This window comes from Neopelma chrysocephalum, unplaced genomic scaffold (genome assembly GCF_003984885.1).
Source record: "Neopelma chrysocephalum unplaced genomic scaffold, ASM398488v2 Primary Assembly neopelma1_100, whole genome shotgun sequence".
Taxonomy (NCBI): Eukaryota; Metazoa; Chordata; class Aves; order Passeriformes; family Pipridae; genus Neopelma; species Neopelma chrysocephalum.
In genome coordinates, this window is record NW_020897763.1 from 3,102,205 (window position 1) to 3,126,041 (window position 23,837).

The 23,837-nt window shown below is 56.7% G+C and overlaps 1 protein-coding gene across 6 annotated transcripts in view; it reads right to left on the bottom strand.

Annotated features, from left to right (window-relative positions):
• Window positions 1-2: 2 nt before the first annotated feature.
• Window positions 3-23,837, bottom strand: part of ATP2B4 (ATPase plasma membrane Ca2+ transporting 4) — a 28,992-nt gene continuing 5,157 nt past the window's right edge. Inside the window, exons 3-21 of one of the 6 annotated variants that reach the window (XM_027695147.1) lie at window positions 23,454-23,711; window positions 22,453-22,578; window positions 22,059-22,184; window positions 20,331-20,366; window positions 18,578-18,739; window positions 18,253-18,467; window positions 17,918-18,160; window positions 17,585-17,826; window positions 17,089-17,323; window positions 16,044-16,223; window positions 15,747-15,834; window positions 15,538-15,644; window positions 14,048-14,239; window positions 13,575-13,788; window positions 12,954-13,165; window positions 12,356-12,463; window positions 11,858-12,040; window positions 9,683-9,772; window positions 3-5,086 (exon numbers count right to left, since the gene is read on the bottom strand). In XM_027695147.1, the coding sequence (XP_027550948.1) occupies window positions 4,781-5,086; window positions 9,683-9,772; window positions 11,858-12,040; window positions 12,356-12,463; window positions 12,954-13,165; window positions 13,575-13,788; window positions 14,048-14,239; window positions 15,538-15,644; window positions 15,747-15,834; window positions 16,044-16,223; window positions 17,089-17,323; window positions 17,585-17,826; window positions 17,918-18,160; window positions 18,253-18,467; window positions 18,578-18,739; window positions 20,331-20,366; window positions 22,059-22,184; window positions 22,453-22,578; window positions 23,454-23,711 (3,323 nt within the window). In that variant the 3' untranslated portion in view covers window positions 3-4,780. Of the gene's footprint in view, window positions 5,087-9,579; window positions 9,773-11,857; window positions 12,041-12,355; window positions 12,464-12,953; window positions 13,166-13,574; window positions 13,789-14,047; window positions 14,240-15,537; window positions 15,645-15,746; window positions 15,835-16,043; window positions 16,224-17,088; window positions 17,324-17,584; window positions 17,827-17,917; window positions 18,161-18,252; window positions 18,468-18,577; window positions 18,740-20,330; window positions 20,367-22,058; window positions 22,185-22,452; window positions 22,579-23,453; window positions 23,712-23,837 lie in introns of all 6 variants that reach the window. The other 5 variants (XM_027695148.1, XM_027695145.1, XM_027695143.1 and 2 more) reach the window with 5 other exon arrangements.

A 23,837-nucleotide genomic window follows, 5' to 3' on the forward strand; every position in this document is an offset into this window, starting at 1 on the left:
AGTTACACGTGGGCACAGTTTATTCTCTGGATGCACTCGCGCATTGTTTCTGCTCAACAGCCAAAGCTTTATTGATTCCAAACCATCCCCCTTCTCCCCCACCCCCAGCACGCCTGGTTTTGAACTGTGTACCCCCTTTTCCCACCCCTCAACCACTCTTCTGCTTCCACTTGGAGTATTATCTCTGCTTGGAGTCTGTTTTGCTCAGAAGAAGCCAACTGACAATTCATTCAAGATTCTTTTTTTTTTTTTCTCCCAAGAACCATATAAATTACATGCAAAACATTGTACATAGAGATTAATATCAAAATGCAATACAGATCAGGTGCACTTTAAGCTGGACTGTAGGATATGGCAAACACACCAGGGTACATATTGCTTTGAAACCACCATTTTTTTTTTTTGTTGTTGTTGTTTAATGTCATGCATACCACATAATATTCAGTCTTTTGTTTTGTATTTTATTTTTTCCCCCGTTTTTTATACAAAAATACCAGTGCTTATTATACTTAGTTACTGGAAAAGAAAAACTCGGCTCTGCGTGCCCTCTTCAAAGGAAAGTTTTGTTGTGAGAGCGCGGGATAAATATATATACACACACATAAATGTTGATTTCATACTGTATATATATATATTTATTGAAGGGGAGGAAATAAACTAAAGGCAGTTTTAGCCATGGGCTTTGCTGGATGAAAATCGGGGCCTTTGGTGAGCGGGAGGAGAGCAGAGCTCACCGGGGGGGGATGCTGGAGAGGAAGAACCAGGGGCCAAAACCCACCTGGTTGGGTGGCTCTGTTTGGGGCAGGTCCAGGAGAGAGGTATCCCCACATCCCTGTGCTCCAAGGGGAGAGCTGGGAGTGCATTTTAGGGATCCATGTCCGTGAACTTGTAGGAGTGGGACGGAGCAGGACACGATGCAGCTACGGGTGCCCTCCCAAAAAAGCTTCCAGGGACTTTGGTGCAGTCCCTGCAGCCAGGGAGAGCAGCAGGACTCGGCTGTGGCACCTTGGAGATGCCCTCCCTGGATTTGGGATGGGGTTTTTCCAGTCACCCCCATCGTGCCCCTCCCCAGCAGCTGGGGCTGAACACTCCAGGCCATCGACTCCTCGCACGAGAAGGGGTAAAAGCCAAAGGCCGCCCATGCTAAAATTTGGTTTAGTTTTTTTCCTTCTTGAGATTGTTTCCGAAATTTCCCTCGAAGCTTATTGCACGAAACCTTTGAAAAAACGAAGTTAAAACTCCCCTGTGCAAACCAGAAAGGAAACCTCAGCACAGAATGCAAAACGCCTCAGAAGCTGCCTGGTCAGCAACGCGCACAAGGGCGTGGTGGGATGTCTTTGGTACCAATCCGCCAATTTATTCCACAGAAAAAAAAAATCCACCACCAGAGACCCTCCTGGGATCAAGAACTGGATGCAAAATTATGTTCAGAGTGTTTTAATAACAAAGCATTCCAAGGCAAGTTAACACGGATCACAGGGTATGACTTCGGTTCCTGTCGGGCACTGTCCCCGTGCGCACTCGTGGCAGTTCAAACAAAGCAAAAAAAAAAAAAAATTAATAATAATATATATATATATATTTATATAGATCTCCCCCTAGTCAAGGCATGTTGCAGAGAGTCCCCAAAAGTTCGTGCCGCCGACCATGCCTTTTGGAGCACCAATCTCCCCCAAATCTTTTGTAAATGTCCTCAATAACTTAAGCCAAGAGTCAGCTGCTGCCAGTATATCACTGAAACAAAAAAAAAAAATAAAACAAAAACCCCCCCCCCAAATACTTTACAGGAAATTTGTACGCACAAGAAACGCTTATACTTGAAGCAACCAGCCATACCAACATAATTTATATATATATATATATAAAAAAAACCCATTTGTGTCACCCAACTAACGTCTAGTAGAAAGATGGCTGCTCAGAGAAAAGGAAGCTGACTGGCATCCGATGGCTGAATTAATTAATCCACGGAATTAATTACCTGTCCCTTGGACCTGCCGTCACACAGTCGCGCCGGGACTCAAGATTTATTTATTTACTTCTCTTTAAACAAAATACATATGGCTGACGTAAAAATATCAGTTTCTGATCTAAAGAAAACTAGATTTTTTTTTTTTGCATAATATTTATATATAATTATTTCTCCCCCTCCTAAATATGGAAAACCTAGAATGACAAAAATAGAGCAACTAAAGAACGACCAGACCCTTGTGGCAACCTGCCAGTCACAGATTTGTGGGAGTGACTTTGAGAGCCTCCAAACTTGGCTTTTGGTTGGTTGAAGTCTTTTTTTTTTTTATTTTTTTTAAACAGGTCTGAGGTATTAAAAAAATATCAAAAGAAAAAAAAAACAAAACAAAACCAAAATGAATCGGTGCATCCCCCCCCAGAAAAAAAGTATTTAATAAATATTTACGTAAGCTTGTAAGAACACCATATTTTCACCTTTTTTTTTTTTGGTTTTTGTTTTTTTGCGAGTATTTAAAATAGAAAAAAGTGAATTTTTTTTTCTTTTTTTTTTTGTTTTTAAGCAATGTCACCTTTTAGTACAGAACCAAACCCCACAACCACCCCCCCCGTTTCGGTCTTTCCTGTCACCAACTCGTGTTTAAACCCAAGAACCCCCCCCCAAAGGTCCTGCCCACGGTGGGTTTTGGGGAGGGGAGGGGGGACTGGGAGGGCAGCGATGGGCAGGGGGTTGACACTGAAATTTGGGATGGGCAGTGGTGGCAATTTCTTCTGGCTGTTGGCAGTGTAGAGCCCAGCCTTCACCCCTGGCCAGCACCCAGGCACGAGGGGTGGGAGAAGGACCTTTCCTCAGCTACCTGGGGCAGGAATGGGGCGGCTCATCCTTCCCTCCTCCCACCCCGAGGAAGGGACGGGGTCGGGGCTGGGCTGGAAACAAAACAAAGACACTTGGTTTGTGTTGTGGTTTAAGGAACACTTATTTCTTGGCAAAGTACTGGGCCCTGGCGTGGCAGGAGGTGCTGCAGGCAGTGCTCGGAGAAGGCACGGGAGATTCTGCTGTGCGTTCTGAAAGGAAAGGAAAAGAAGAAACCAGCCCAGCCCACCCTTGTCCCTAAAACTCTGCTGCTCCCAGGGGTGGAGCCGGGCAAAGATGACGTTGTACAGCCAGTTACAACCAGGTTCTTTCTGCTTCCAACCGGGATGGAGGAGGGAAGGAAGGCAGTAGAGCTTCCTCCGGCCCTGCCTGCCCGGGGCCACAACCCTGGGGAAGGAACTCAAGCAAAGCAAATCCTGCCTCCTGCTCAGGGCCACGGGTCACCAGAGGGGCAGTTCGGAGCCAACAGGGGCCTCTGCTCAAAAAACAGGACTCTCCCTGAAAGGTTTCAAGGGGTGGAGGTGAGGCAGGACACAGGGTGAAGGAAGAGATGACCTCCAAAAAAGCAGCGAGGCCGAGCCTCCAGCAGCACCTTCTCTGGAAGATCTGCAGCCAACCAAGCAACTGCCACCTCCTCTGGCAAAGCAGCTCCAGGAAGTCAAAGGTCCTCCACTGGCCATGGAGCCTCCCCCCCTTCTATGGAATAATGAGACAACCTCTAATTCATCCCTTCCATGACTTGGGAGTTGGCCCAGTGTGCCCTCAGTGCCCCCTGCTCTCTGTTCAGCCTGGTGGGCACAGCTCTGAGGTTCCTCAGCAGTTCACTGGAGCTGCTACTCCAAGGCTGAAGGATTATTTAACCCAACAGCACAGAAAAGCCAGAATGGGCAGAAATCCCTCTGCTCTCGATGGCAGGAGCCATAAAACCCTGGCAAAGCTCTCACCAGGAGTTTCACAACCTGATCAAGAGCAGCAGAGAGGCCTCTCTTAAGATTCCCCAGGAAGGAGCCACATTTCTCACAACCTTGGGGTTTTTTTTTCCCCCCACCACCTTTTCACTGCCAGTTCACCTCCACCTTTGCAGAAAAATCGGAATCTTTTCCATCCAGCAAAGTTACAGCCAAGTCACCTTCATTCCTCATCTGCCAATTTGGAAACAGAGAGAGAAAAGTGTGTGTGGACACTCAGAGGAGGAGCTGGAAAGGCCAGGTACCATTTTTCAAGGTGGAAGACTGGTGCACATCCCTGTATCTCTCAACCTGCGAGTAAACACCTTCCCCTGGCTGGGTTTTGTTGTTTTATTTCTTAGTTTTCGCACTAGAGTGCTGACTGCCCCCATTTCCCACTGCAGAGTTCCTGGGAGCAAATCCCACGAGCAAAGAACAAACCCCAACGTTAGAAGAAAACCCTAAAAACCACGAGTGGGAAAAAAAAGAAAGAAAATAAAAGTCACAAGTGCAGCCCAGCCCCTCGGGCTGAGGGCGGGCATGTAAGACTACACCAACTCGAATTTTCCTTTGATCATGCATTTTGCAAAGTGAAAAACCCCCCCCAACAGACAGACACGCCTGGAGCCCAACTCTTGGAGAGGAAAGAACCTGGCTGCTTCACCCGGGCGAGTACCACTGAAAACGAGGGATGGAGATGGCACAATTTTTTTTGGCTTAGCCTCTCTCCCCAACACCCAGCATCGTGGTAACTCTGGTTCCCGCTGCTAAATCACGGTAAAAAAACAACAAAAAACCCCCCCAAAACAACAGAACAAAACAAAGGAAAACAAATAAAGCCCCCCAAAAAAACCACCCCAATGATATACGTATGAGCAGTTTGACACGAGGTGTGAGCAGTTACTGGTGCCGACGACGTCACACCGGGCGAGGGGCCGAGGAGGAGGAGGAGGAGGAGGAGGAGAGGAGGAGGGGGGGTTTCCAAGTTCTAAGGTCAAACCGATGTCTCCAGGCTGTGGAAGGGGTTCTCGGGCTCCGGGACGGAGAGCTCAGCTCGATCGCTGTCCACTGCATTGTTATTTCTGTTGAGGGCTGGAGGCCCGCCCGGGCTGCCCCCGCCGCGCGCCGGGAGCCCGTCAGTCTCGGGGTCGTCTTCAGCGCCGTCAAGGAATGGTGTTCGAGGCTCGTCTTCCTCCAGGATGAACTCCGGGTGAGTCATGAAGTTATGGATGGAGCTTCTGGATTCGGGTTTCTCGAGGCCTTCGTACAGGGAGCTACGGAACGCATTCACCACTTTGATCTGCCGGGAGCGCGGGGAGGGCAAAAAGAGACGGGTTAGTGACGGCTCCAAGGGGCCAGAGCGCCCGGGAGAGAGGCCAAATAAAGAGTGAGGACACGGTAAAAAAAACGAAAAAGCACGACCACGACAACAAAGTCACCACCACTGAGCACACAGCTGGGTCAAACTGAGAGGTTCTATGGTGAACTAGGAGGGCCAACATGGATCAGACTCAGGCACTGGGTGTGTGATGGGGGGGATCAACCGACTACGGGGCGACTTCAGAAGCTGCAAGAAAAGACACAGAACGACTCCAAACCCCGCCCCCAGATCGCTCCGGATGGATGGAAGCCAAAATGCATTAGTTGTCATGACGTGTGCACACGCGTTTCGTGGGGATGGACGAGGACAACAGGGTGGAACTACGACTCAAAAAAGAGGTGGGTTAGACAAACAGCGGGTTCAAAACACTCTACCGTGGGAGCCATGGGTGTGTTTGTTCTAGTTCACTGCTAGACCTAGGGAAAGGAATGGGCTTTAAAAAGGTGTCACCAACTTTTCAAGCCCATGGGAAGCACCAGATCCAAGCGGATGCCACGATCAGCTAACCCAGCTAAATGTGCACAGAGGAAGCCAGATCTGTATGAGGTTCCCCCACACAGCTGGAGCTCTGGATCCTTCCCTACACCAAAAGACCCAGTGGTTTCCAAAGGCAGCTAATTCTGTTGGGTGTTCTGCATGAAAACCACTCTCTTTGCTCAGAATCCCAGCCACGCTCCTGGGAAAACCACGGGGCAGCTCCCCCAAAAAGCCAATGTGCAAGCAGGAGATCCAGAGCTTGGTTTGGACAAACAGGGAATGGTTCTGCTCCCTCCACTGCACTGGAAGGGAGAGGTCTGGAAACAAGCCTGGATGGTGGCTTGCAGTGGATTCACTGCTCCCTCCAGACCCCGTGTAAATCCAGCCTTGAACCCTTCCAGCTCTTGCCCTCCCTTGCAGCTGTTAGGTCAGATCCAAGTATCAGATCCAAGGTCTCATGGAAGCAACAGAAGCCTTTGCTCTGTTAATCAGAGTTCATCTGGGACCAGGAGATCTGCTCAACTCCTCCTGTCCCACGGAAATGCCTCCAGACCACTGTGAGACCTTGTTCAGCCCCACTGGGAGAAGCAGGGCCGTCGATGACACCTCCCTGGGGCAGTGCCAGTCATCCTGCTCCATGGAAGGAGCACTGCTGCTCATCAGCCACCTTCACCTGCTCCCAGCACCTGAGGAACTCAGTCCCCACCCCATCCCAGTCCCCTGCCTGCTCCCCCAGTGTCCCCGTGGACTGAAGCTGGGGCACAAAAGGGAGGAGATCCACAGATCCCACGGGAGGGGTGGGGGAGCAGCATCCCTGTGCTACATCCCAGAGCTTCCCCATCACTCAGCCACTGGCCAAGGGAGTGGAGAACGTGCAGAGCTGGAGGGAGAATGATCCAGGTGCCCCCTGTCTGATGAGGCAAATGAGGAACCATGTGTGTTCTGGCCCCCCTCTGACCAGGCTGCAGAACGGTGGGGGAGCAGAGCCCACACCCCACGTCCTGCTGAGACGAGCTGGGTTTCACTGCCCACCTCAGCCCAGCCAGGCCAGGAGGGAGCTCACCAACCAGCACAGCCAGCAAGAGCCTCCTGGGGATCTCTGCTCTCAGCACCAGCAGCACTCACCAAACCAGACCAGAGAGGTTCCTCAGAGAGCCTCGTGCCTGGAACCCTGGGAGCTTGACCTGCAAGGTGTTCCAGGGCTCCTCTCACAGGGGATGCCCTCCTGAGTCCCCTCTGCACCTGGCTCAGAACGATGGTGCTGCACCAGGAGAGTGGCATCCCCGGGCACAGGCTCAGCACATCCTGGCTGGAAACAACCCCCCCCAGCTCTTGCACACACACACATGGACCAGCACACACACATGAGCTGGAGACACTGATGAGATGAGCGTGGGCCAGGTACCCCCTGGTGCTGGAGCACCAGCTGCCCTGCAAAAATGGAAGGTTGGTGGAGCTGGAAACAGAAATTCTGAGCTGGGTTTGCTGCACTAACACCACAGGAAGAGCCTGGGTGAGGTCAGTGGGAGTGCACAGGACCACACAGGCCACCTCCAATCTGTCACATCACCAGCACCTTGAGAACAGCACCTGCAATCCCTGACCCCTGAAACGCAGAATGCACTAAATCGAGTATAACCAACCCAAACAGGCCAAGGAGAGCCCAGGGACCTGCCAAAGCAACGAGGTGCTCAGCCCAGCACAGAGGTAGGAGCAGCTCCCCAGGAGCCCTCCCTGCCCCAGCACCTCAAGCTCAGCCTGTCTCTGCCCCCTCACTGCCTGCAGCTCCACCAAGGAGCTTCTGCTGCAGCTTTGCTCGGATTTTCCTCCTCCTTCAACCATCTCTGTCAGCAGCTGCTGTGAAAGGAATTCAGCTGTTCCCTTGTCAAAGGAACAGAACAGCGAGGAAATGTGTTCTGAATGAGCCAGGCAGTGCAAACAAAACCCAAACCCTCCCCTTCCAAGCTGGAAGCCCACCTCCCTCCCTGCTCACGCCTCCTCTCCACCTGGAAGCTTCACACAACCTCCAGGCTTGGAATTTACTCTCATTTCATACCATCCCTGCAACCCCCCCCCTGCTCCCATGGAGATGGGAGTTACATCCTCTGCATGAGGCCAGAATCAGCCCCACTGCTGACCCCTGGCTGTGCCCAGCTCCCTCACTCCAGGCCAAAATTCCCAGGGAGAGCAGCCCAGCTCTGCAAACCATCTCCAGAGGGTCATTCCCTGCCTCTCCACCAGCCCAGGAGGGACACAGCAGCCAGGCTGCCGAGGTCCAGCCCTGGAGAACTGATCCACAGGAGTGCAGTGGGAGGCAGAGGGACACCATGGATCTGTGTGGAGGGAAGAGGAGCTTTGGGAGAGAGGGGAAGCAGCAGAGGGAAACAGAGAAGTCCAGGCAGAAAACAGAGGCAAGACTTGGAGACCTGGGTTAGCTCCTGGTGGATTTGCTGCCTGGAAGGGCACGAGCTATCCAGGTTATCTATTCCCTTGCTGCAAATCTGGGAGGGAATTAATGCACAGGCTGCAAAAAACCTGCATTTTGGTCTTGCCATCCCCCCAGCCCACTACCCTGAGCCCCCCTAAGCAGGTTTTCTCCCATTAGAAAGTCTCAGTGGTGCCCAGATGCAGCCTGGAGCAGAGAGGCAGCTGTGCTGCTTCAGAAACACTGGGGTTAAACACAATCAAATCCAAGCACCAGAGTCAGCTAAACAGAGAGAAAACAAAATTATCCGAAATTCTCTCTCCTCCCCCACAGTGCATAAACAGTGGAGACTGAAAGCTATTCAGAAAGTCACTGAGGATATTTCTCTAATAAGAGGAGAACACGGAAAGTGACTGTGCAGTAAAAAAGCCAATTATCCAGGAGAGACACACAACCTACTCCCAGCCTGGCACAGCCTGCAGAGAGAACTCACGTTCACGTGCTCCCCCAGCCCGGACACGCAGCTCCCCACGAGCACAGAGAGGGGCTCTGCACCAGGCAGGGATTATTATTTTGGCCTGGAAACCCACTGCTAGATCCAGGATCCAGCTTTCCCACTGGAAAAAATCAGTGGTTTCCATCCCGTTTGCGTGCACTGAGGACCAGCGTGTGCAGGACGAGGTGGGCACTGAGGATGCTCTGGCTGCCAGGGGACCAGCAGAGCCCTGGGCTGGCCCCAGGGAGCCCCAGGGCAGCACAGGGCACACTCAGCTCTGTCCCACGTGCCATGCAAGCCCCCAGGGGGGACACACAGAGGCTGCTTGCTTCCAAACCAGCTCTGAACCAAGGGAGCAGCCCCGAGGTGTCACCACGGGCCAGCTGAGCCACGGTCGGGGCTGTTCACAGTCCAACCAACCTCCCACCCGTGGCAGGAGCAAATCCTGCTCCTCATCCCCCTTCCCCACGGCTCAGCCAGCCCTGCAGCACACTGGGGGGAAGGTCCCAGTGGCCACTCTGTCTCCAAACAGATATACAGCTGCAGGAAAGCAACGCCTCTGCCCACCCCTGCCCTCCTGGGGTGTCCCGGGGCCGGGCAGAGCCGCGGTGGAAAGAACCAGCAGAGTTTTGGGCTCAGTGTTGCCCTTCTCACAGCAGTGCTTTTTAGCTGCTCATGAACACACACGGCTCTTTGAACAAGAGCTGCCAATTTTTGCACCCCCTGGGGAGGGTGGACTCAAACGTCAGCCCTGCAAAGGAGGAGAAGAGGTAAAAAAACGGAGGAAGCAACAAGGACTGGGGGGGGGAAAGGACCAGAAAGGTCAACTTGTTAAAGGTGCAACAAAAGCATCAAAACCATGGGGTTTTTTTAACGCTTTCCCGCCCCATCCTTCATGTTGGGAACCAGTGTGCGAGTCAGGGTTTAGAGGGAGAGAGAACAGGCCGGGTTAGGTGGGTGCAGGTGCTCTCTGTGGTTATTAGAAGTCATGCATTGTAATAGACTATCACTCACTGCCCGCAGGAGGAGATGCAGCAGCAGCAGCAACAGCAGAAGTGGTGGGAGTGGAATTGACGGAGGAAAGAGCTACATGGGTTGGGCTAGAAACATTTTTTACATCGTGGTGCTGGCTCACGATGGAAGGCTGTCTCCTGAGGGCTCCCTGCAAAGAGGAGGCGCCGGTCTGGAATGTGTAAACTACGTCCATCTGCAAAGAACCAGAGAGTGAGATAGCGTCGCCTGGGCAGGGACAGGGGCAGGGGCAAGGGAGGGAGGGGAGCAGGGAGGTCGGGCAGACACACACAGACAGGAAGGAAGAAGGAGGATGGACAGGTGGGGAGGAGGGAGGAGAGAGCCCCCCCCACCCCATAAGCCCCCACCGGGTTGGGCTGGTGTTCCAGAGGGGTCACCTTCCAGCCTCTGCCCCTCCCACGGGAGCGAGAGCAGCAGGAGATACCTCCCCACCACCAGAGAGCCCGTGGTGGGAGGGAGTGACAGAGGAAACACCTGGGGTTATCCCAGCAGTCTGCAGCAGGAGCAGAGGAAGAGAGAGGGTGGGCAGAGGTGCGAGCTGGCAGCCAGTGGGTCCAGAAAACTGCACTGGCAAAGGGTTTTTGTGGTCCCTGGGCCCCCGTGGGATGTTCAGCTGGGGGGGCTGAATCGTGGCACACACCATGTGCCTACAGCTGGAGACATTGCAGCCCCTCTCCCAGGCTCAGGGCTCTGGAGCAGAGCTGGAGGGGGCAGGAATGCAGCAAGAAGGATCCTTGGTGGGGGGGGCACAGTTCTGTGGATGTGCTCCAAGGGCAGAGGAACCAGGAAGGATCCAGGTGCCACCTTGGCTTCCCGGACACTTTGCAGCTGGAGTGTCCCCAGCCCTGTGCAGGGAGCACGGCTCCTGTGGCAGGGACACCTCCTCCAGACCCACGTGAAGCTCTGGCTCACGCTGCAGGGACTTCACACACGGCTTCGCTCCTTCCCCACTCTGATGCCCCTCTTCTCCCCAGTGCCCCAGGCTGGGCTGTGGGGAAGAGCCCTGTGCTCTCATTCAGACACACTGAGTGGGGACAGAAGCCCCCAGATGCTCAGGCTGGACCTGCCTGCTCTGCTCAAGGGCACCACAGCCAGGAAAGGAGTCCCTAAAGAGGCTCCAGGATGTGCATCCAGGAGCGTTTCTCATGTTGCAAGAGCAAGGGCTCATCTCAGCCCAGGTCAACCACACCTGGGAGGCTCCAGGCTCACCTGGCTGCTGGCACTGCAGCCCTTTGCACCTACCAGACCTCCAACACAGCTGGACTGCTTCCAAAAGAGCCTGGAGCTGCCAGCACATCCTTCATGTGAGGGAACCAGTGGTTTCCAGCACTGCCCAGGCTCCCCAAAGAGCCCTTCACTGCTCACAACGAGCAGGGAGTCAAGTTTGAACTCCACCTTGAAAGCATCAAGAAGGCAACATCTCCCAGAGGAGAAGGAAAGTTCCTGTGGCACAGCTCCAGCCCCTGTCTTGAGGCCTTTTTGCTTTTCTCTGCCTGTCAGAGGGACAGAGAGGAGGCACAAAGGCAGCCCAGCAGCCCTGTGTGCCAGGGACACTGGGACATGGAGCTTTCCTCCACGGGACAGCTCTGCCCAGGCCTCCAGGAAAGGTGAGGGGCTTTGACCCTGCCCTGCCCCGTCTGGCGTAAAAAAAAAACACCCTTTCAGGAAAAAAAAAGAGTGTCAGGGAAAAACAGCTGATGTAAAAAGCATATTAAGAGAGAGATTGTCCTCCCCTTCTGTGCTGTGGGGCCAAGAGCTCCCGGTGAGGAGCACAGAGAGCTGGCACAGAGGGGTGGCAGCAGCCAAGGGGCTGTCGGGAAGAAAAGAGCAGCCAAAGAGGGAGACCAGAGGGGGTCTCGTGCAGAATGAGCACATCCCTCACTGGGAACAGCATCCCAGCAGTGACCAAGGGCAGCTCCAGTGCTGACCCACTGCATGACAGAGCCTGGGTGGCTCCACGGACCCCCCACACCTTCCGAGCCACCAGCAGGGGCACGTCCAGCCTCCTGCAGACCAGCAGGACATGGTGCTCTGCATCAGAGCAGCCTCCCCCCACCCCGAGATGTCCCCAAGGCCAGGCTGTCCCGGTTCCCCAACCAGGACAGACCCAGAGAGGCACAGGTGGTGGGAGAAGTCTGGCCCAGGAGGCGATGGCATCCTCCGGGCAGCAGCAGTCACCTCTTTCCAGAAAGATCCCCTGGAGGGAAAGAAGGAGAAAGAGAGAAGGAAGAGCCCCCCAGACCCTGCTGCCCCCCTGTACCTGTGTCTGTATCCTGTTGAGACCCCTGAACCACAGGATCTGCCCACGCCGCAGCTCCATCTCGGCGTGGTCGATCTCGTCCACGTCTTCAGGCAGCTCCTCCTCTGGGATCTCCTCCTTGGTGATGCCATGCCCAGCTTCCTTCAGGAACTTCAGGTGGCTGGTTGGGACAGTGCAGATCAGCTGGGGAGAGACAGGGAGAGCAGCTGCTTAGCCTGAGGCCATGGGAGCAGGAGCCCACCAGCCAAGGGGAGCATGAGCTGCCCGGACCCAGCTGAGAGACACTGGGATGCAGCAGAGACATGTCACTGCTGGATGTGTCCCTCTGGAAGCAGGATGGGAGTGAGGAGTGGATTAGCAACCCCCTCTCCTCACTGCTGGTGTGGGATGGAGCATCACCCCCTCCCAAAGCTGCCTTGAATAAATACTGGGGAGAACAAGGGCAGGGAGGCAGCGGGAGGGAAAGACACGGGGCAGGTTTGGGACACTGGCTCTTACCTGGCCCCACAGGAGCTCCCCAACTCCGATAAAAATACACCAGAACCACTGGCTCAGGGTGAGCCCAGAGCAGCTGAAAGGCTTCCCACCAAACTCCACGATGATGATCTACAGCACAGGAGAGAAGAGTCACACACTGGGGAGCTCCCAGGGCTGCAGGGCACAGCCATGGCACGAGAAGGCCCCCTCAGGCCACACAGCTTTTCCCTCCTTCCTGGGATTACAAGGGGAACAAGGACCTCACATCTAGGCTGGGAACTTTATGGGACACCAGAGGTACCTCCCAACACACTCTAAGACCCCAAATCACAGAATCACAGAATGGTCTGGTTTGAAAGGGATCTTAAAGATGACCCAGTTTGAACCCCCTGCCACGGGCAGGGACACCTTCCACTAGATCAAGTTGCTCAGAGCTCCATCCAACCTGGCCTTAACCACTGCCAGGGATGGTCCAGGTTTTTTCATCACCAAGAAGCAGCTGGAGGAGAACCAGGGGCCGGGACAGAGCTGTGGGCACTGACTGCAGCAGACACGGGTCCTGCCCATGGCACCAGCCCCTCCCAGCCCTGGCACCCCATCGCTGCCCCCACAGCCTCACCTGGGCTGCAAAGGTGCCCAGCACCACGGTGCAGAAGATGGGGTTGCGGTAGATGGACTCGAAGACGTTCCTCTCGCCGTGGATCTTGCGGGCGTTGATCTCGTTGAAGAGCTGCATCATGACGAAGGTGTTGAAGACGATGGTGTAGTGCTCGGTGGGCGGCGAGTGCAGCGGCGCGTTCCGGCCGCTGTCGATGTCAAAGAACCTCTCCCCTGAGCACACGAGGGGGTTTGGGGAGGGGAAGAGAGAGGAGAGGGTGAGACCCTGCCCCTCACTTCTGCTCTGCGCTGGTGGAGGTGGAATTAGGACCCCAGGATCACCGGAGATCTCCTGACCCGGCTGGAGTCCCCTGTGCCGCCCCCCTGAACCCTGAATTCCTCAGAAACGTTGAAAAGCCAAAACTGTCCGTGCACCCAGAGGTCTCCAGAGCAAAAATTCCTCTTCACATCATCCCTCTGCTTCCCACCCATCATTAAATAAGCCCCATCATGGACAACATGGGGTCACTGAGTGACAGCTGAGACCGAGGGTCCCCTTGGGGAGGAACGGTGGATTGCAGGCAGGGCTGGGGCTCTGCCCCTTTCCCTTCCCCCCCACCATTCCTTGGGGCTCCAAGCTCACCTGCAAAGAGCAGTGTGAAGATGATGGTGAGCTGGTACACGGCGTGGCCCAGGATGTTCTTCATCATGGTGCGGGAGATGAGCGGCTTGTTGCGGCCGTAGGGTTTGCGCAGCAGCAGCGACTCAGAGGGGGGCTCTGTGGCCAGGGCCAAGGAGGCGAAGGTGTCCATGATCAGGTTCACCCACAGCATCTGCACAGCCTTCAGGGGGGAGTCCTGCAGAGAGAAGAGTGAGGAGAACACGTCACACCACTGAAAAAAACCCTCTTTTCCCTCCTCGCTCCGCAGGAGCCTCCACCCTCCTCCTGAGATCCTCTCCAGGATTGCACTTGGACATTTAACACCTCCTTAAAAACACTCCCAAAGCATTTCTCATTTGCTCAAAGCTCCCTACATGGGCTCACAAGGTGGCTCCTGCTCACAATCCACAGAAAACCTGTTAAATCCCCCCAGGCTTCCTGCCCTGTGCCCGTACCTGGGTGATGCAGGCGCCCGTGAAGGCCACGATGACGGCCACGACGTTCACAGTCAGCTGGAACTGCAGGAACTTGGAGATGCTGTCGTAGACGTTGCGGCCCCACATGACGGCCTTGACGATGCTGGTGAAGTTGTCGTCGGTGAGGATGATGTCCGAGGCCTCCTTGGCCACGTCCGTGCCCGCGATGCCCTTGGGGAGCGGGGAGAAGCGGTGGGGTGAGTCACGGAGAGAGGCTCTGTCTCTGCCTGGCTCTGCTTCTTCCCCAGAAACAGCCCCCAAAAGGAAAATCCGACAGAGCCAGAGCAGCCGGTGCCAGCCCGTGCTCGCCAACGCGCTGGGGAGAGAGCGGAGCTCCAAAGCAGCAAAGCCTCCAAGGACAGACACCGGCTCAGCTCCAGGGCTCTGAGTCAGCCCTGCCTTCCAGCCTGTGCCTCTGCACGTCCCAGACAGGGCCACGGCGCAGCAAAGCTGGAAAACAGCTTCCCCCTCCTGCCAGGGAACACGGGCACCCCAGGCTGGGCATCTCTGCTGCACGCAAGGGTTGGGATCCCAAACGAGGGAGAGGTCAGCAGCTGGAAATCCCAGTGCCTTCTGCCCCAGCCGGGGTGAGGGCAGCCCCCCCAGCCTCCCAAAAACCACCGGCAGCGTCTCCAAGGACACGGAGCCGGACGGGTGCCAGGCTGGCTGTGATTCCCACCACGGGCACACTGAGGCGCTCGTCCTGCAGTAATTAAATGCGCCGGACCGTGGCCATAATGAGCCCATTCCCTGGTGATTTCCCAGAGGAATTCTCTTGGGATTTGCCAGACCCCATCCCATCTCGGATCAGGTTGTTGAAGGGCACAAGCTCCAGAGGCACAGTCTCCTACTTCCTACTGCTCATCCAAAAGGCTCCAGAATTTCCTTAGATATTTAACACATTCCTAAAAACACTCCCCCAAAATTTCTCACTTGTTCAAAGCTCACAAGGCTCGACCCGGCACCTGGCTCCCACTCACATCCCTAAACTTCAAACAATCCATGGGAAACCCGTTAAAAACAACAGGTTTGTTTTCCTGCTTCATTCAGACAGGGCAAAAAAGAGCAGCAAACCAGGAGATCAGAGCTCTCCACTGTGAGCAAACTCCCAAAGCCAGTGCTTGGAGCTGGGGTGAAGAACTGCAGGGACAAACTGGGCAGCTCCCCTGCTCTGGGGGCTCTGCAAGCACAGTGTCACCTTCAGCCCAACAAGGTCCCTCCAGGTGGGACAGAGCCCAGCCCCAAGCCAGGCTCCCAGGGAATGGCTTCCCAATCCCTTGCTAACAGGCCAACACAATACATGAAAATTAAATCAAACCTCCAGAGGTTTCTTAGTTTTTAAGCCATCCTGTAGATTTGGAAAAGAGTTTCATTGGTCCGGAAATAATTTCAATGTTAGGAATAACCAAATATGCCATTAGTTTTCTCATCCCAGGAAGGAAAGGAAAACACCTGTGGCCTGTCCATACCATGGCAAAGCCAACGTCTGCTTTCTTCAAGGCTGGGCCATCATTGGTCCCGTCCCCGGTCACGGCCACCACCTGCCTCTGGTCACCAACGGTGCTGTCGATAATTCCTGACAGGGAGACAAGCAGCACAGAGAAATTAAACCCCAAGGACAAGGCTCCCAGCCTGGATCATGCTGGAAAAGCACCCGGGAAGAGCAGGATGAGCTCACCTTTCACCAGAGTGTGCTTGTCAGTGGGGGAGGAGCGGGCGAGCACCCGCAGCTTGGGCCAGATCTTGTCCAGCTGCTCCTGTTCCACCTGCGGGACAAAAATCCCTCTGGAATATTCTGCCCCACCAGAGAGCAAACTCCAGCTGGGACAGGACAGCACCTTCACCCCCAAGCACCCCGTGTCTGGCTGGGTGAGCATCCCAGCAGCTACAATTATCCAGGGAGAGGAGGGAATCCCACCGGGATTCAGGCCACCCACACCCTCTGAAGAGCAGCGCCCAGGGCTGTTTCTCCCACCTCTCCCTTCTCGTTGCGGATGAGCCGGTTGAACTCCTTCCCCTCCAGGCACAGGAAGTCCTCCCCTGGCAGCAGGATGCCACACTTGGTGGCGATGGCACGGGCAGTGTTGATGTTGTCCCCTGTCACCATCCGGACGGTGATCCCCGCGCGCTGGCACTTCTGGATGGCATCTGGCACCTGGGGGACAAGGACAGGGTTTGGCACTGGGTATCCCAGAGGAGCCAGGCAGCTCCTCTCCCAGCCTCCCTAAAAGGATCTGGAAAGGGGCTCTGGCGGGGTGAGGAACCTGCACCCACTGCCCCAGGGGGGAAGGGAACCTCGCTGCCACCTCCCTGTCACACCACAGCACTGGGTGCCAAGGCATTGCCAAGCCAACCATAAAAACAGGGGCATTTCGCCCCCCTTCCCCACCCCACCCCACTCCAGCAGCACTAATGGGTTTATCCATTATGGAACGGTGGGGGAAGAGGATGTTAGTGAGGAATTAGCAAATTGAATCAAGGGCCTCCAGAGCCGGTGCAGACGGGGCATCTGTAATGCAATTCCCAGAGCCAGATACTTGGACATCTAATCAGGAAAAGATCCAGGCAAGGCAGGAGCACGGGGGCAAGCTCCAAATTGGAATGCAGAGGCAGGAATAGGGGGGTTATTGCATAAGCCCAGCTGCCAGCTCGGCACCCCCATGGTGGGTGCAGCAGCTGAGAGGGGCAAACCAGCTCCACCAGCCCTGTCCTTCTCCAACACCCCCAATCCCTCCTCCGTGGCGTTCCCATCCACCTTTCACCCACGTGGAACCAGCCTGGCTTGTGCACAGACCCCTGGAGCAGTTGGGGTGGAAAGTTTGGGTGGAAACACCCCGTCACCAGGTCATTTTGTCCAGGGGTGGGAGAGAAACGCCAGCAGCAGGGAGCTGGTGGTGTGGGGCACTCCAGGGATGGACACAGAGGAGGTGCCTGGGCTTCCTAAGGGTCCTGAGCAGCTGGGAAAGGGGTCCCTGGTGCTGGAATGGTGCAGGATAGCTGGGGCAGAGGGGGGTCAGTACCTCTGGCCGCACAGGGTCCTCGATGCCCACCACGGCGATGCAGGTCAGGTCAGACAGGATCTCGTTCTCGCTGTCCCAGTCGGGCTCAGGGTCCCCAGGGAAGTCCCGGAACGCCAGGCAGATGGTCCTCAGCCCGTGGCAGGCCATGGGCTCTATCACCTTCTTCACCATCTCATCCCGGTCCTTCACCTTGAACACCCGGGGGTCGCCGTTCTTGTCCAGGATCTTGGTGCACCTGAGGAGCGGGAGGAGGACGAGGGTCACCACTGGTGGCACGTCCCCCTGTCACCCCCACCTGCAAAACAGGGGCGTCCCCCAACCCACGGCTCCCCCCAGCTTCCCCAAAGCCACCCAAAACCAGCTAAACCCTCTGCAGGGCAACACTTCCCAAAAATCACCTCCCCTCTCCACCCCTCACCCCGCAGCTCCCCCAAACACCTCCCCGGGGCAGCGAGAGCCCGAAGCCCCCGGGATGGGGCGAGGGGGGGACAGTTACTTGCGGAGGATGATCTCGGAGGCGCCCTTGCTGTACATGCGGAAGCCGCCATTGCTGTTCTTCAGCACGGTGCTCATGGACTTGCGCACGGAGTTGAAGGTGTAGACCTTGTAGAGCTTCTCCTCGGGCACCTCGTTGCGCACGGCCTGGTAATCCTGCTTCAGGTCCAGCACGAAGCCCAGCAGGGCGCACTCCGTCTTGTTCCCCACCTGCCGGGGCAGCCCCCCTTCCTTCTCGGGCGGCTGGAGAGGGGAAAGGAAAGGGAAAAAGCGATGCCAAACCTGGGCATGGAGCTGCAGGGGACGCACACAGGGTGGCGTTTCTCCAGCTCACCAGGATCTTGGACGTGTAGGCCGAGTTGATGGCGACGCCGTGGACGATGAGGTCCAGGATTTTGGGCAGGATGGCTTCGGGGTCGGGGATCTGGCGGTAGTGGGTGTCCCCCACGTAGGCCTGCACCACGGTCATGCGGTTCATGGTCAGCGTCCCCGTCTTGTCTGAGCAGATGGCCGTGGCGTTGCCCATGGTCTCGCACGCGTCCAAGTGCCTCACGAGGTTGTTGTCCTTCATCATTTTCTGCAAGGGGCACCCACGAGAGGGAAGGTCAGAGCCGGCAGCCCGAGTCCCCCCGTGGCACCCCCAGCGACCCCGCGGCGCCGCGGTCTCACCTTCACGGAGTAGGCCAGGGAGATGGTGACGGCCAGCGGGAGCCCCTCGGGCACGGCCACCACCAGCACGGTGACCCCGATGATGAAGAACTTGACGAAGTACTGGATGTAGATGGGGGTGCACTCGGCCAGCCAGGGCCGCTTCTGCACCCCAAACGTGTCGATCACGAAGTACAGCACCAGGATGATGACGGTGATGGCCGACATGATCAGCCCTGGGGACACACGGGGCGGAGTGAGGGGGATGCAGGGCACACAGGGGATGGGGACAGCCCTTCTCCACCAGCTCTGGGGTGGTGGCTCGTGCCAGGCCATCGCCACTCACCTGCCTTCCCGATCTGCACCGCCAGGCGCGTGAGCTTCCCTTGCAGCACAGACTTCTCCTTCTTGGGCACCTTCACCTTCTTCTTCTCCTTCTCCTCATTTTCCACCCCTTCCTGGCTCTTCAGGGGCTGAATTTCTAAGGCCACACCATCCTGAGTTTTAGCTACAGCCCAAGGGCAAAATAAGACACCACGTGTGAATAGGAGAGAGACCGGGAAACCCTGGAGGACACCACTGAGAAAGATGGTGGTGGGAGAGAGAGAGAGAGAACCCAGACCAAGAACCATTCCCGGCGACACACGCATCCGAGCACATGGAAACTCCGTGTCCCAGGGCCCTGCCACCTCTCTATGGGGCAGTTTTGTGTCACCTACCCCAGCCCATGGATAAGGGATCCTCAGAGGTGACACTGGCACTGGGCACAACCCTAAGGCAGCGCTGCAAGAAACCCTCTGGCCAGGTTTTGGGGTGGAGACTGGATTCATCCAGCCTCTAACCCTGCAGCAGACTGGGAGCGCTTTGGGCTGACCCCAGAGGTGCTCCAGTCCCCCCAGTCCCTTGCTGATCATCCCCACTCCCTCCCAGTGCCACCTCTGCAGTGCCCTGTGGGCAGCTCAGCAGGAATCACTCGCCAGGGAAGTGACTGAGGGGGTGAGATGGAGGGGACGGTTAGAAATTTGGATGGAGATTGAAGAGGAGGGAGCCAGCTCCTGGAATCCCAGCCCTGAGCCATCCACCACACGTTTAGGACCCGAGACAGCCAGGCTTCCTGTGCCTACGACTGCTCTAGTCCAGCTGAAAGCCTGCACTGGGGAAACCCAAGTCTGGAAGCTTTGGAGAGGGATGGGAAGAGGGTGGGAATCCCCCTGAGAGGCTCCTCCTCAGCTGTTGGAGCTGGAGGAGCAGCAGTGGCCCCATTGCTGCCCCGGGACCTGTCCCCTCCTGGCTGCTGCTGCTCGATGGCTCGAGACACCCCAGAGCTCACGGCAGCTCCACATCGGACACCTCCACGTCACAACAGACCCCACACGGACAGAACAAGCACCCGGACACAGTCTGACGGGAAGGAGGGAAACTCAAACTGCTGAGAGGAGAGAGAAAGAGAGAGAGAGAGAGGTGGAGAGAGGTGCAGAAATGGGCTTCCTCCACAGCCTGCAAAGAACAGTGTGAGAAACACTGGTGAGGAGACGCTCACGGAGTCGAGGCCATGGGAGGAGAGGGTGCAACCATCACGTTGGCCAGGCCCCGTGGGATGATGAAATGGTGTTCCCATTTCATCTGGGAACACCAGGAAGGGACCTACATCTCTCCCCCAGCCACGTCCAAACACAAACCCTGGGAAGGGACAGCATCTGACGGGCCCAAGGGCTTCAGAGCCATCAAGTCACTGATGCAGCTCAAGGATGAAGTTCGTCCCGAGAAAGGGATGCTCTGCCAAAGGTCCAGGCTGCTGGAAGAGCCCTGTCCTCCCTGCACAAGGGCTTTTCCCCACACAGGGACAGCGTGGCCATGGGGGGAGCCGGTCAGGTTCATCCCAGGGTGCACAGCCCCACTCTGGGGTGCCGGGGGGCACCGCGATGCCGTGCCAGGGCCACCGGCCACGGGACCATTGCACCCTCTCCCAGGACAACGAGGCGAGAGTCCCGCCGGAGCAGCAAAGAGCACAGACTGATGAGAAGAAGGAAGGAAGGAAGGAAGGAGGAATGCTCAGTAGTTAGTGTGGTGCTGGTTCAAAGGATGGAGAGGCTGGTTACCTTTGTTGCGGTTTTCGGGGGCTCCGCTTTTTTTACCTGTTCAAAGAGAGAAAGGGTGGGGGGCTCAGCACGTGGACCCACACTCACCATCCGGCTGGGGGGGACAGCCTGGGATGGGCCCTGCTCCGAGGGGCCGCTCCAGTGGCATCCATGGCCCTGGGCTCAGAGCCCACGGTCACCCTCCAGACCCTGCACATGCCTCGGTCCACAGCTCGCGGCCCTGGGGAGGCTCCGGAGCTCCCCGGCTCCCCCAGGGACCCCAAACCCAAGGGCTCGGACTTCCCCACCTGCAAAGCACCCGCCACGACCCCCGTCAGCGCCTCGGAGGGTGCAAGAGGTGCCTCAGACCTTTGAGGAGAAGAAACCCCCCAGCAGAGCTTGACCCCCTGCAGCTCCAGGTCCCTTCCTGTCCCGCTGCCATCGGGTGCAGGTGGATCCACACGGGAGGTGTGGATTTGTCTCCCACCACGGGCAGCACTAGACCCACAGCAGAGGGTTCTGACCCCAGGGTCTGTGGTGGGCAAGGTGTGCACGTGGGGGTCCCCAGTGGGGAGCACAGGGCAGCTGCAGCCTGAACAAGGGGTTTGTCCCCTACCATCATCCCCCAGTTCCACAGCGGGGACTCCCTGGCCCACTCTGCCCCCAAATCCAGGTTTGCTGTGGGGCTGAGTGACAGAGCTTGAAGGCTGGGAAAGCACCAGGCATTGCTGCCCGGGTGCCCAGCGAGCTGCTGCTCAGCTCCCACAGCAGTGCCATGCCCGTGTCACCTCGTCCTCCCACCTCCAAGCTGGCACCTGAGCCCCAGGAGCTCCACAGCCCCCAAAGGCCGGCGATCCGAGCGAGCAGAGCTGGAGGAACCCGGCAGGCACAGCCCAGAGCTGGAACGGCTGCCAGGAGAGCCCAGGAAGCCTCTCCCTGCCTGGCATCGCCTCCCGGGAAGGGCTCCCTGGCACAGGGACGCCTGAGCAGCCGGCAGTGCCAGCCAGCAGCTCCCTCCTGCCAGCTCCTTCTACCTCATGGCAGCTCCTGGTGAGCCCAAACCTGCCGAGCAGGGGCTCAGGGACACGGGAGAACAGGAGCTTCCCAAGCCTGGCTGGTCCCAGTGCTGGTATCGGAGCTGGCACAGAGCAGGGCAATAAGCAGCAGGAAAGCATTCGAGCTCCAGCACCATCAGGAACACCTCAGCCTGCCTGGCTGCTCTCCCACCCCAGCACACAATCCCTCCTGTCTCTCCTGCCATCCTCTGCCTCATCTCCCTCCCCAGGGAGCTCAGGGAATGCCAGCAGAGATCCTCAGCCAAGTCCTCAAGGTTCTGGATGAGCCACCAACACCCTGTGGGCAACCAGGACTCACCTTCCCCCAGCAAGGAGCACCGTGGGCAGCACCACCAGCCACCTTTCCCTCTGATCCTCAATCCCCCCAGCCCACAGCTCCAGGCTGGATCCAGCTGGGGACGAGAGAGCTGGAGCCATGTCCAAAAGAGCCAGGGAGCAGAGCCTGGGTGCACGGGGGGCTTTCCTCAGGCAGCACCAGCCCCACGCTGTGGGTGAAGGGGCACAGGGAGGGACCCCCCACCTCGAGAGCTCACCATATGTGCCCAGGCCACAGGCACTGACACACAACTGCAGCCCAGGGGTGTGGGAGCTGCTTGTGGCACACTGGTGGTACTTCCCAGGGAAGGGAGAGAGGCCAGAGGAGGGAATAGGCGGGTTCAGGGGATCTCCTTACCTTTCTTCACTTTCTTCTCCTCGTCTCCTTCTCCCGCGCCCAAGAGAGTGAAGATGATTCCTGTCTGGGAGTTGATGCCCACGGCAGTCACCACCATCCTGCCAGAGCCCTCCATCACGTGGGTACCTGGCACAGCAGGAAGGTCATGGTGAGACAGGTGGGACAGGTGGGACAGCAGTTCCCATCTCACACAGTCACAGGATGGTTTGGGTTGGAAGGGACCTGAAAGCTCATCCTGTTCCATCCCCTGCCACGGGCAGGGACACCTCCCACTAGACCAGGCTGCTCCAAGCCCCATCCAACCTGGCCTTGGACACCTCCCCAACATCAGGAGATCTCCAAAACCAACCATCTCTCCATCCCACCCCTGCACTCACCCCACTGGGACCCTCACCTGAGAGCAGCATGGGGTCTTTGTCCATGGATTTCTTGACTTGGTCTGACTCCCCAGTCAGCGAGCTCTCATCTATTTTCAGGTCATTGCCCTGGATCAGGATCCCGTCTGCTGGCAAGAGATCACCTGGGACAGGAGCACAGAGGGGGATCAGCCTGGTCTGGGCAGCCACTGCTCACCCCTGACTGCCCCACCCCGTGAGGAGGCTTCAAAAGGACCCAAAACTCAGCCCCAGACAAAATTTAGAGGGAGGAGAAGCAGCAGGACCCAAAACTCAATCTCAGACCAAGCCTAGAGGGAGAAGAAGCAGCAGGTGGGTTTTTTAAGACAGACAGGTACAATAAGATGATATCCAATAGCTCCAAAACCCTCACTGATGCATGGAAAGATGAGGATTTTACTCAACCAGACAGTGCTTCCCCATCCAGTTTTAATAAATCAACACCAGATCCTTCCCAAAGCTCCTGATACATGCAAACCATTACAGGATCCACCTTCCAACCTCCAAGGACGGAAAAAACCCCATGGGAAAACAAACTTGATGTTGGATCAGTCTCCTTCCTGACAGGAGCTGCATGGGGTGAATATTATCCCTGGTAAACAAGGAGCAGGACCTAATTTATCCCAAAGGCTGCATCTCCTTGCTAAGGAAATATTCATGAACATCTCCTGGCTAAGGAAATGTTCACCAACAAGGACATGGTTGGGAAAACGAATCATTTTTGAGAACAGCAGGTCACTAAAGCAGCCCAGAGCTGTGCACAGAGCCTGGCTTAGCTCTGCCAGCCCAAGTCCAGGTGGGCCAGAGACAAGGGGAGTGGAAGCTCCATCACCTCCACTGGAGCATCTCCCATCACCATGGGGGCTTCGAGAGAAAGGAGGAGCCAACACTTCCCCTCAGGGTAGAAGGGCTGGAGGAGCAGAGGAGGAACTGCTGGGCTCCTGAGGGGGAGGACACACCCCAGCCACCCCCCGAGGGGCAGGGCAGACCCCCAACTCACCGTACTTGATCTGCGCGATGTCTCCCACCACGATCTCGGCCACCGGGATCTGGATCACCTGCCCCTTGCGGATCACCGTGAACTTCTGCTCCTGCTCGATGCGGCTCTGGAGGCCCCGGAACTGCTTCTCCTTGCTCCAGTCGTTGAAGGCGGTCACCAGCACCACGATGATCACGGAGAACAGGATGGCTGCCCCCTCGATCCAGCCAGCCTGCGCCTCGCCCTCGTCCTCCACGCCGCCCGTCGACTGCCCGCACACTGCCCGGGGGAGAGCTCTCGTTTGCACACCCAGACAGGTTTGCACACCCAGGCACACTCATTTGCACACCCAGGCACTCTCACTTGCACAACTAGACACTCACTTGCACAACTAGACACTCACTT